This window comes from Mauremys reevesii, linkage group 2 (genome assembly GCF_016161935.1).
Source record: "Mauremys reevesii isolate NIE-2019 linkage group 2, ASM1616193v1, whole genome shotgun sequence".
Lineage (NCBI taxonomy): Eukaryota > Metazoa > Chordata > Testudines > Geoemydidae > Mauremys > Mauremys reevesii.
In genome coordinates this window covers 34,043,833-34,056,863 of record NC_052624.1, presented here as the reverse complement: position 1 = coordinate 34,056,863, position 13,031 = coordinate 34,043,833, and the positions used below count along the sequence as shown (strand labels likewise).

The window sequence follows — 13,031 nt, the reverse complement described above, 5'->3', positions numbered from 1 at the left end:
GTAATGGAATTGAGATGTTGACCCACTGTTTCGAAAAGCAGGGTGATTTATCATGCGCTGTCTATTTGCTGTGTCTGTGCAAGACAGCACATAAGAGTAATTGTCAAACATGTTCTTAAATGTGAGTCCCTGTTGGATGTTGGGCTCTAGGTGAGAGACAAGAACAAGGAACTCACAATTTGGCCCTATTCAGAGCTGAACCACCCTATTTGGAAGGGATCCCATGTGCATGGATTCTCCTCTTTCTGTGCAGAAGGCCAGGGAGTGTCAACTCTGCAGTGCTCTCCCCTTTCCCATGTAGTTGCCCACCCACTGGAACTGCACATGGACAGATCTGTGGGGAATTCAGGAGGTGGAGCAAAGGCAGATGGGAAGGGATTTTCAACCAATCCCTTACAGAACATGGACTTTCCTGTATGGAAATCTTGGCAGAAGGTAATACTGCTAGAAAGTATATTACCACCCTCTGGCCTCCCTCCGGGGAAGCTACTGAGCAATCACAGGGGACTGAGTCAATGGAAATGAATTTGGGGAGCATCAGCCATTCCTGTAAGACAGCTCCTGTTGCAGTGCAGAATCGTGTTACATTCTCAGATCTCCAAGATCTGAAGGGTTGGGAGTTCTAAAAACAAACACAATATACTAGCACAAACCAGATTTTTTGTAACAAATACTGGTTATTACTACAGACCTTCTTATGCATTAACAGAATAGTTTGCTAATTTCTAGTCAGTAACGCCTGTACAAATCCACTGAGGGCAACTGGGCTGTGCAAGCACCTCTGAAAGAAACAGTCCTGATGATAATGTATAAAAAGGAAAGAATCCAGCTTGACTTTCAGATCCCAGACTGAACTGGCAGGGCTGGTACTTAAAAAAAAAGTTAACTTTTAAATGGAGCATATTTGATTTGGGAATTACTGAGAGACAATAAACATGGACTCATGCAATGTGACTTTTGCAGAATTCCTTTTCAGAGCAGAATCAGTTAGCTTCAGTCCAAAATTTTCAAAGGTGTCCAATGATTTTGGGTGCCTCCGATGTATGAGAGACCTTAGACACCCCAGAATTAAGGAACCCAAAATCACGTGGTCCATTTGAAAATGTTTTCATGTCTCTGATGTTTGCTCTTATAGCAGATCATAGAGTTAAATACTGTAGTTTGATTTAAGAATGAGCCTAGATCATTTTTGACCAAGGATAATCATTTATGTTAATGTAAACTGATTGCCACACAGATTAGGAAGCTTTAAATACAGGGATCCAAACTGTGCCCCCTGCTGTGGTAGTGCAGTCCAGAGGAAGTTTGAGGAGGACTTTGCCTTGGGGGAGCAGCCCACTGTGCAGACAGTTGTTCAGGCTACCCCATCCTTTAGGATTCTCCAGGGCTCAGTCCTGCAAAGTACTGAGTGCCCTTACCTCTCAGTGACTTCAGTGGGAGTTGAGGATGCTCAACACTTTTGAAGATAAATCACCCAGCTCAGTGACCAGCAAGGGCTGGATGGACAGGGTCATTACCCTGCCTGTTCCTCGTTCATTTAAACCAATGTGCATCCCAGAAGTGCATGGAGGAAGCAGTCCCAGCGTTCCTTCAAGCAAGGACCCTTGCAGTTACTACTGATTCATAGATTTTAAGGCCAGAAGGGACAATTAGATCATCTACGCTCACCTCCTGTATGACACAAGTCATAGAATTTCACCCAGTTACCCCTACATTGAGTCCAATAACTTGTCTGGCTAAAGCATATCTACGAGAAAGGTATTCAGTCTTGACTGGAAGACATCAAGAGATGGAGAATCTACCTATTTCCGTGGTAGTTTGTTCCAGTGTTTAATCACCCTTGCTCTCAAAACTTTGGGCCTTATTTCTATTGTGATTGCTACTCATAGTTTGGCCCATAGAAAACTGGGCTTGAAAGATCTGCCTCTGCAGGTAGACCCTAGCAAGCATGTCTGAAGTGCTCTGGTGAGCCAACAATGTGTTGATTGCTTCAAATAGATGCAGAACTTCCTGGTACTGAGGGGCCGAGCATTTCCTGTCATTCAGTGAGAGGAAATGCTACATCTAGTTAAACTGGTCCAACACATTGGGGAAAATAAGGTTTAAAAACTGCAGCAATAGCACTGCCTGGCCATTTTAAAATGCAATGTATTTAAAATGTGTTGTCAATAGACTAGAAAGATGCAGAAGGTAGAGCTCATGAAAAGCTTGCAGAGCAGGGAGCTGGAGCTGAAAAGATTTTCATTCCTTTCCCATAACTATCCTTTGAGATCTGGGCCCCCCCTGAAAGTGTAATCCTGTTTGTGCCACTGTTTGCTATGCTCCCTAATTGGATAAAAAAAGAAAGACAAATCCAAATCCTCTGATGGCTATCTTGGGAATATCCCCAGAGATTAATGAAAGACACAGGAAAAAAACTATTTATAAGAATTATTTTTGGATGTGGCTATGGATTTGGAGACTAAGGAATTCAGAAGTACCTGCAGGCTGGATGTTATGGACAGGAGAAGCCAATTACTTTAGAAAAATGGTTATACAGTTTGAGACAGACGGCCAGACCTCCCTTTGCCAAGTAAAGATATTGTCAGATTAAGGCACTGCTCATCATTTGGTATTAAAGAGATGGAAATAGCCTGCTTCTGTTTTATTTTGCCTTGAGGGAAAAATTCTTAGTCTTTGATATTTTATAGCAAATAATATGGGATTAATCTGATATTAGTAGATGCATTTGTGATGTGTGCAGTCAGGCAATGTGCCTGCTCCTACTGAAGGCAATGGCAAACCTATCTTTGACTTCAGAGGGAGCAGAATCCAGGCCAAGTGGTTCTCTGTGTTGGTAAGTATTTCAAAGGGAGGCCAGAATCAGAAGGACGGGAAGCATTTGAACAGGGAGATCTTCTGTGTACCTGAGCCAAAACATTTTGTGTATAATGTTAAAGGCCAAATTTGCAAGGGAACCATTTTGCCCACATGGTGATGTAGAGATTATAGTGCTGCCAACCCCAAGTGTGCAAAAATCATGAGTCAGGCCTCAAAGAATCACAAGATTGGCTTAGAAATCATGAGATTTTTAAAAAGCAATAGTTTGACTTCTGACTCCTTAGCTTTTAGGGCACACTCTGCTCATGCTTTCAAGATTTTCTCTGCAATCACAAGGACTAGAAACTTAATTTTTAAAGTAAAAACTGAGAATCTCTTCTGATCACATGAATCCAGGAGTGGGGGCTTTAATAAAAGCCCACAAATTTCACATTGGCCTAACTAGGGCTGCAGGGTTCTCAGTGTCAGAAGATACACTTGAAGGAGAATTGCAATGGTGCAAGCAGCCATAACCCTCTTTTCCCTTGACCAGTGCAGGCCCTAGAATTTGTGTTTGGGCAGGGCAGGAGTAGCCAGGGTATCAACGTATGTAATGGATTTCATGTACAGCATTCTCCGGTGGAAGTATAGCATCCTGGCCACAGAGGCACAGGTTTGCCCTGATGAAACCCTCAGGCTGGTCACCAGTGAAAAACTGTCACCTGTTACCCTTGGACTGAATCCACCTTTGTGCCCAGTGGCCTATTCTGGAGCGGAGGGGGAGGGGAGGTAATTAACCAACGCTTGGGCCTTGCTTCATCATTCTAAATGGATTGGGCCTCTGTTTGCCCTCCTATTAAACATTCATATTGTAGTAGCACCCAGTAGGCAACCAGGCCATGACCCCATTGTGCTGGGTGCTACACAAATATCTAGTAAATAACAGTCCCTGCCCCAAAGAGCGCCTAGATTTTAGCTCTTGTTTTGTCTGCAGGAAGAGATCTATAAGTCTCTCAGAAAGGGCCCTTTTTAGCTCAGGATCTTTGCACTACTCCCTCAGAATAACTCAGATGAGAATTTGTTTTACATTTAAAACGTTTGTTCTGTAGCCAAACCAAACCATATCAGGCTGTGCTTCATTAGTTAACAAAGTGATATTTAAGTAAGAGAGCCTATTTTACTTAATGAAGTTAATGGTTATTTTAAGAAGATATTTGTTTCCTGTGTTTTTTTTAATTTCAAACCACTCAGCTGCATAATTTTTTACAAGCTGTGGAATAGTCTAGGTGCAGAAAAATGTGTATTTTTAATCATATTTTTTTCCTTTTGTCTTTTAATTTAATCATTTTAAAATAATTTTAAATTAACATTTTCATGGAAAATACATATACTTGTAAAGGGATTTCAGCTGCCTTCACTCACTGAGGTACTAGAGGTGCTTGGGTGTGCAGGACACTGGGGCCCAGATCCACAAAGGTATTTCTATGCCTCCACTGCAATCCACAAAACTCCTGCTAATCCCTTTAGGCACCTAAACTTACTTGGTGTCTAAATTACCAAGGTAAAAATTCCTGCCTCTGGGCATGCACACTGCTGCCTTACTCTAGGCATATGGATGCCCATCTCCCACCTAACCCCCAAAGTGATCCATGAACTGGAGAAATATAGGTTGGTGATCATGTATCTTGTGTGCGGGGCACAATCTGGTGGGCGTGCTCAGAGGCTGCCTATAGGATCAGGTCCCATTCAAAACTGAGGAGGAGAAAAGGGGTGGGGTGCCCACTCTATAACTTTTACCCACCTATACCTCCTTCTCTTCCATTTTGTGTGGAGTGAGACAGGTGTCTAACTCATTCTCACAAAAAATGACTTAGGTACCTAAGCAACCTGATTCTAAGAAGGGGTTCCCAGCTGTTGATCACTAGCAGAGAGAGGTGCCTCCTTGAGCCTGGACTTTGGTATCTGTTTCCATGAGAGAGGCAGAGCTTAGGATATACCTCTCTCCTTGGCATATCCCACTGGCTATCTTAGGCAGCTCCCTGCCTAGCCTGCTAAGGATATGGAGCCCATTCTAACATGTCTGTCTCTCCCCATCCATTGTAAAGGATGCCTAGATGCTTAACTCAGGCTTTGTGGATCACAGTATTCCTTGATTTTTCTAGGTGCCAAAAATCCAGGCTTGGTCTGTTTTTGGTGAAAATAGTCAGTGACTTCTAAAGTGGGGGTGGGTTACCAGCATCTCTTTAAAAAACAATTGTTAGGCCCACACCCAAGATGTCCTAGTCTCTAAAGTGCCACAAGGACTCCTCCTTGTTTTTGTTGATACAGACTAACACGGCTACCACTCTGTAACCTATCATGATATAGATAATCTCTTCAATGATCACCTTGTCTCTAACCTTCCCCTTGGTAGTTAGTGAGCAGCTCTGGAAATTTTTGGAGTCCTCAGTTCCAAGACTCCTCTCCCTGACATTTATTATAGAATTTGTTATAAAAAAATGATCAAAATGGTCCTCAAAATTGGGATTTCAGTAAATGTAAAAAGGCAGTAATTGGCTTTGATTTTTAAAAAAGCACCAAAAAATTGAAAATAAAAAAGGCTGTTTTGAACCCTGTGAAATAAAAACAACTTTGAAATTGAAACAAAAATGTTGCAAATTTTAAAAAATATTGTTTATCTGCTCTATTTGTGTTCAGTCCTTTTGAATCTCTCCAGAGCTATTTGTGCCTTTGCCACTCCAGGTTGGATTATTACAATGCAGGGGCTACACTTGATGACCATGCAGAAACATCAACTGGCGCAGAAAGCGGCTGGGGTTTCTTTCAGGGAATCTGTACTCCATAATCTGCACAAGCTTCCAGTTCATTTCCCAGTGCAATTCAAGGTGTTGGGTTTGATATATAAATCCCATTATGGTTTGAATCCAAGATAATTTAGAGACCACCTCTGTCCTCTTAATCTCTCCTGACAGAGAGATCCTTTTAGGGGCTCAGTCTAATAGCCCCTTGATTTAATGCCATGGAGTTTATAAAAGGGGAATCTCAGTGAAGGGCTTTCAACTCTTTCACTCACTCCCCGGGCTTTCTGACAGAGCCCAAGTTTATTTCTCTCTAAGGCACTCTTTAATGTTCACCTTATTTGCAATGGCTTGCATAGGTCAAGGAGATATTTTTTGGAGTGGAGATTTTTTTGATCCTTTTGATGATAGACCTGGTTGAATCTTTTAATGGTCATTGTGCACATTAATTATTTTGTTAATTACCAAATGTCTTTCAGTGTTGTCCAGGCAACTGGAGAAGTCTGATAAACACATTCTATACATTAAAATAATAAATGCAAATATTTATCCACTAGGAACTGGACTGAGGCCACTAACTCAAATCACATATGATCCCAAATTGCTGTTAGATGGAAACAACTTTTCATCACTCCTGATCCAGGCTAGATGCAAAAGGCTCTGTATCCTATTAACAATTTCCTGACCCAGCCAGCCCCTTAAATGTGATTACACAGATCACACATCTAAGAGCTTCAAATGGGGTTAGGGAGCTTTTTTGAGTTACTAAAGAAAATATCTGGCAGAGCCTAAATGTTTCAAAAAAATCTGTACATTCAATGGGTAACTCTGGGACTGGGTTATGCTCCATTATTTATTATGGCAAATGATACTTGTGATCAGAAGAACAATTGTCTATAGCATAGACAAGCCAGCTGATAGTTTTCCTGAAGGATATTTGCTTAGGTATAGACAGATAAGTATTGTTGCCTGTAATAGACACCAAAGGGGGAGAGAATTTGTTGAGTTATGCTGAACGAGTGGATGGGAAAAAAAATTATCCAGAGAGATAAGCGTACCCTTTGTATTTAATTCTTAACACAATAGTCTATCTTCTGCTGCCTAGATGCAATTTCTTATTTGCTTATTTATAGATTTTTCTATGGTACGCAGCAGTGTGGTATTTGAATGCCACACAAATAATTAATCATTCCTCACAAGCCCTCCCTTTAGGTAGGGCAGTATTCTCTCAATTTTACAGATGTGGAAAGTGCAGCTCAGAGATAAAGGGTATGTCTACACTTGGAGCTGGGGGTGTGATTCCCAGCTAGTGGAGACACACACTTGCTCTCATTGAGCTAGCTCCCTAAACCTGGAATGTAGCTGGGAAAGCAGGATGGGCTAGTTGCCCCAAGTACATGCCCATCAGTCATGTGGGCACAAACTCAGGGCAGCTGGCCCATCCCACAGCTCATGCTGTCATGGCTACATTCCATTTTTAGTGTGTTAGTTTTATCAGAGCTAGTGTAAAAATGTCTCCTTAGCTGGGAATCATACCCCCATCTCCTAGAGTAGGCTACCCTATATAACTTGTCCAAGGTCACACAAGACATCAGTGGCAGAGCTATGATTAGAGTTTGGGACATGGACCCTCGTTCTCTGTGTGTGTGTAGTGCCCAGCACACTAGGATTCCAGTCCCTGACTGGGGCCTCAAGGTGCTTCCACAATATAAATAAATATAATAATTAACAATTATAATCTTAAATTGGTGATTTAAGCACAAGAGCATCTGTCCCCTCTCTTCACCATTCTGGTGATGCTCATGTTAGAAGTGTCTAAGAAAGATTGGATAGTGTAAACCTAATACACCTCTACCCTGATATAACACTGTCCTCGGGAGCCAAAAAATCGTACTGTGTTATAGGTGAAACCACGTTATATCGAACTTGCTTTGATCCGCTGGAGTGTGCAGCCCCCTCCCTCCCCACAGGGAGCGCTGCTTTACTGCGTTACATCCGAATTCATGTTATATCAGGTCGCGTTATACAGGGGTAGAGGTGTATTTCTTCTTCATTAAAAAGTCTGTTTTATGTATTTAACCTTGTTACTTTTGCTATGTCTGTATATAATAAATAATCCAGAAGCTATAAAATGGTGTTCTCTAATACAGAGCATGCTGTGTGCATGCTAACTGAGAGAATGTTACCCCGCTATCTGTCTTAGGAACTTCTAATGTACCTAGGTAATGATCAGAAGTTTTGAAGAAAGTACAGAGCATTTAAAATAAAGAAAAGCTGCCTAAACTATATTTCTATACTGATCCACAAACTGCACTGGGAGTCAGAGAAGGGTGATTTGGAAGAAAACCAACTGAGCATCCAAAGGAATGGTGCAGCACATATGATCTCACTGTGCCCCAAAGAGCTCAGGCAGGGCCTGAGGTACAGTTGTGCTGCCTGTACAATCTTAAATATGGCCTAACTTCTGAGAGCTTTATGTGGCCACCTAAATACATTTAACACAATGTATATTTTGCATGTTATATATTTATTTTCCTCTTCATCCTGGTTTTGTTGCTGTATTATTTATTGCAGGTTGTTGTCTCCCATTTTGTACATTGTATTTGCTATTCTTCTTTCTCTTGTAAAATATCAGTGTTATAAATGTATGCTATAAAATAATACAGCATGCATAATATTGCCAAATTAATATTGCTGTGGCAAGCTTCACTTTAGGAGCTTTCACAATTTTTTTGAATGCTTGATCTTACAACATTAACACTGCACTAGTGGTAGCACTTTTTTGCATTTATTACATTTTAATTTTAATGTATTTTAACTTTAGCTTATTTAGGATACAATCTGCCATGAAGCTCCTAAAAACACTGTTTTCATTGAACTGATCCCACATACAGCTTTAAGCAATACTGTACATTGTTGCAGAAATCATGTTTATTTAAACCTGTGTTACAGCAGCACCCAGAAGTCCCAACCAAATCAGGGCCCCATTGTGTTATGCACTGTGCAAACACATAGAAAGAGACAGTCCCTACCTTGAAGAGTTATAGTCTAAACAGACAAGACAGCCAAAGGATGGGAGAGGAAACAGCAGCACAGAGAGACAAAGTGACACCCAAGGTCATGCAGCAGGTCAGTGATACATTTCCTTTCCCCTAAATTCATTTTAATTCCTTCCTGCTGATTTTCTTCCTTCTGTTCTTCTTTCCCCATCCCAGCATGCTTTGCTATCTTTCCTCTTTGCTCCTCCAAAACACACACACACACCTTCCTTCCTTCCTTCTCCATAAAACATTTAGGATAAGAGTTTCAAAGCTGCTTAGGGGATTTGGATGCTTGGGGTATCAGTGAAGCCAAAGTTTGGGAGGGGTGGGAGGAGAGGGGAGTTGACTTTAGCCAATTTTCAGGAAGTGTCAATATATCAAAGAAGTTAGTTTCACCTACTGCTGACTTAGGGTCAGAGTAGGGCTATTTAATGGGCCATTCTACCCCAGAGTGGAAGTCAGGGAGAGATGACGTGGAAGAAAACCGATTGTGATCATCCAAAGGAATTGTGCAGCACATATGATCCCACTGTAGGCCCTGCCTGGTCTGTCTGGGACATATGTACTACATTTCACAATGGGTGCAGTGGTAATAGCCAAAAATTAGCCAGATCAGGTGCTAAGCCAGTTTTTGCAGCTTTTTCTGAGCAAGATGTGCTGCTTCCAGAATTATTATTTTTTTGATGGCATAGCAAAAGTAATGCTTGTTCTGTGGGCTGGCGGTACAATTTTGGAGTATGTGCACAAAGTTTGTCTGGACCCGCATGTCAGCTCTGAGGTTCTGGGACACCTTTGCACTGGGGCACATCAGGATCTGGATGTTTAAAGTGCAGCAGAGGCAATGAAGCTTGTTCTTTTTTTTATGGCAGTAGAATTTGGGAAGGTAATAGTGACAAAAATGACAGGATCCAGCAGAAATCAGGTGCCAGATCTGGGTATTTGTGGTGCTGCTGCACCAAGATGTGTCAGGGTGGGTTTTTTTGGCACAATGGAGGTATTTGCACTTCTCCTCCTCTGTTTGGACATTAGAATTTGGGGGCCAGTGACTAAAACTGGTGGGAGCCCATTCCCGGTGCTGCAGCTGGGGCTTTGCTGTGTTGTTTCCAGGGGATGCAGCAAACTGCGGGTGTTTGAAGTGCAATGGGAACACTTACCCTTGTTCTCTATTTTGACAGTACAGTCTGGGGGCTTGGATTGGGTACAGAGCTCAGCACGAGCCAGGTGGAGACAGTTTGCACCCAGATCCATTTGCTGATAAAGCCAGCGCCTGCCGCTCACCCAGAGAGAAGAGCTGATCTGCTGCTGCTATTAGTGCAAAGCTCCTACCGTGGCAACCGGCCCTGCCGGCCTCACATGCACACAGCTCTGCGGCCAGCCAGAGCCCTCCTGTACCTAGGAGCTGCCCGGGGACTGCAGGGAGCAGCTCTATAGCGCGCAAGCCCCTTGCCAAGCTGCTGAGCGACTCATTATCCCCAGGCGGCGGAGAGGGGGGGAGCCGGGGAGCCCCCCGGCTTTGCTTGGGATTGCAGGAGATTAGTGGGGTAGTTTGCTCATCCCCCGGGCGGAACTGCTGCCGCGTGCTGGGGGCAGGGCGAGGGGGCCCACCCGGCGCAGGCTGGCGAAGCCCAGGAAGGGTCCCTGGGCTGGGGCAGCACAGAGCCGCGCACAGCAAAGCAACCTGGAAACCCGACACTAGTTTCACTCCTCTGGTAAGCCCAGGCCCCGGGGTCTTTGCATGGGAGCTGCTGCACGGGCAGGGGCTGCCAGAGCGAAACAGGAGGTAGCAAGAGCCCGCCCCCACCCTGCCTGCTGCCCAGGTGCAGGTATCCAGTGGGTAGGTCAATGCATGCAGCTGCTGCCGAGTCTCCTGCCGCCTCCCTGCTCTCCCACAGGTGAGTGACCCTCGTTGTTTGCTTGCTAGGTAGCGAGTAGCAGCAAGAGGCTCAGTCGCTCCTTGCAAAACAAGCAAGCAAGCCCCAGCCTGCTGGGTATGGAGTGAGGTTGTTCATGGGGGGGCTCCCTAGAGGGGAAGGTGCTCGAGGAATGTAAACCGTCCCGAAGAATACAGGGGGCGGGGAGAGAGAGCAAAAGCTGCCTCCGTACACCGAGTGCCCGGGAGTGGGCTGGAGCTCGCCCCCTGGTTTCATAAACGTCTGTTAAGAGGCTAAAGTAGTACAATGGCGCCTGCTGTTTTTGCATTTATAATCAGCGTAAATGACGTTACATAAACTACCTAGCCAACAAACGCACCGTAGGTAATACCTCTGCTCACATTAAAAGGCTAAATCTCCTTTGAAGTGAAGTTGCCTGTAAGATAGTTTTGGCTTCAATATGGTTGTTGCTGTATACACAGAATGCACCTTTGCACGATGCAGGGAGGAGTGAAAAAGCAGAGAGGAAAAAAGCCTTGTTAAATGACGTTTAAAAGCGTTTTACAACTGGTGCGAAAAGTTTTCCGGTCATCTGATAATAGCATTGGAATTGACCCTGCAAATAGTGCAGCAAGTGACTTGTTTACAAACCTTAATTTTGCCTTCAATCGTTAACTCGTCAGTCATTAGCTGCTGGTAATCTGCAATATCAAAAGGATTGTTTCCTGAACTTTTTATCGTTCAGAACCCTGGATGATGTGTTCTGTTCCCTTTGTCACTGTGGTGTTATTGGAAATGAGCTTCTGAAGGGGAAAAAAAGTTGGACATTTTCCCCCCCAAAATATTCTCTAAGGGCTTGCAAATTATGTTAATCCAAAAGAGACTGAAACTCTTTTTTGCATGGCCACGTATGCAAATTAAGACAAGCAGTGTGTTAGGGGAACTATTAATTTAAAATGTAAATATAGAACTTTGAGGTTGTATCTTATTTTCTAGTTGCTTCCTCTACATATCATGTAGACATTTACATCGTCTTTTTATATATTGATCACTAGCACATTTTCTTGTAGCCTTTAATGTCTTCCCCATTTTGCTGTCTAATGATGTCAAGCTTTGCTAGAGGTGGCTGATAAAACTAACCAACTCTTCGTGAGTCATTGGTGCTTCTCAAAAGTTTTGAGAAATAGACAAATAGATAAATGGGTGTGGTTATTCATACCATATTGATTTTTGACATTATAAACACTTGTTGAACTCTTTGCCAGAGGATGTTGTGAACGCCAAGACTATAATAGGGTTAAAAAAAACTAGATAAATTCATGGAGGGTAGGTCCATCAATGGCTACTAGCCAGGATGGGCAGGGATGGTGTCCCTAGTTCCTGTTTGCCAGAAACTGGGAATGGGCGACAAGGGATGGATCACTTGATTACCTGTTCTGTTCATTCCTTCTGAAGCACCTGGCACTGGCATTTTCCACTGTTGGAAAACAGGATACTGGGCTAGATGGACCTTTGGTCTGACCCAGTATGGCCATTTTAATGTAAAATTAAGCAATGCTTTAGCTCTGAAAGCCTTGAAAAAAATTTATCACTTGCAATACTTTTCTGTTGGGAGCCACAAAATGAAAAGGATAGGATTCAGTTCATTGATTGTTTAATGCCACCTCATTGCTTCTAGAGGCACAAGGTCCAAATAAAATTGGTAACATCACCATTCCAGCCTTCCATTATTATCCATAGTTTCATGTGTTTATGCCAGGGCATAAACATTCTCTGTAGCATGACCGTTGGCATGGAAGTCTCAAGAGCCTTCTTTTTTTTTTTTTTTTTTTTAAACCAAGTACAAAAAATGAATTAGGATTTTTTGACTTTGGTTTTGTTTTTCCTGTACTCTTAATATGACTAAAAATGGGAATTATATATTCATTTAGGGCCTGCTGTAGCAGTAATTGACATCAGACTGTGCAGCCCCAGGCATGATGTTAGATTAGTGGATATGCATGCTTACAGACCTTGCCACCTCCGACCCCCATTACTTTGGAATCCCCCTCCATGACCCTGTCATGGAGGAGCATGAATATGTGTAGGCTGCCTGTATGGCCTATATTCTATCCCTTCGTGTGCAATACAACCATTCTAGTTGGAAAAAAAATGAGGGACAAGATGGAACTCTTTATGACAGCGCCTTTAGGGACAAAGAGCAATTGCCCTCTGGGAATGCTCAGGAAATAAATGGAGCCACTCAAGAGGAGCCCTGACCACTTCTGCTACAGTCCACAGGCAAGGCAACTTTTCATGAAGGTAGAAGGTAGCAGAGACAATGTCACGCAGGACACCCAGTCTGGATCCATCAGTAGGAGAAGATCAGTACCAATGTCACCAGTGTGGTTTCTGTACCATATGCAGGACCCTGACAAGGGTCATGGAGACCAGAAGCATCTAGTTTAGCATTTCTCAAATGCGGCCACCATGGCCACATGCGGCCACTGGGAGCTTTTCTTGTGGCCACAGCCTCCTAGGTG

At 43.2% G+C, this 13,031-nt stretch overlaps 1 protein-coding gene across 7 annotated transcripts in view; it reads left to right on the top strand.

Annotated features, from left to right (window-relative positions):
• Nucleotides 1-8,682: 8,682 nt before the first annotated feature.
• The window catches only part of MYO3A (myosin IIIA), a 188,271-nt gene continuing 183,922 nt past the window's right edge, over nucleotides 8,683-13,031 (top strand). For 6 of the 7 annotated variants that reach the window (XM_039523756.1, XM_039523755.1, XM_039523753.1 and 3 more), the window contains exon 1: nucleotides 8,683-8,726. In XM_039523756.1, the coding sequence (XP_039379690.1) occupies nucleotides 8,718-8,726 (9 nt within the window). In that variant the 5' untranslated portion in view covers nucleotides 8,683-8,717. Of the gene's footprint in view, nucleotides 8,727-9,821; nucleotides 10,531-13,031 lie in introns of those variants that run through there. The other variant, XM_039523752.1, reaches the window with a different exon arrangement.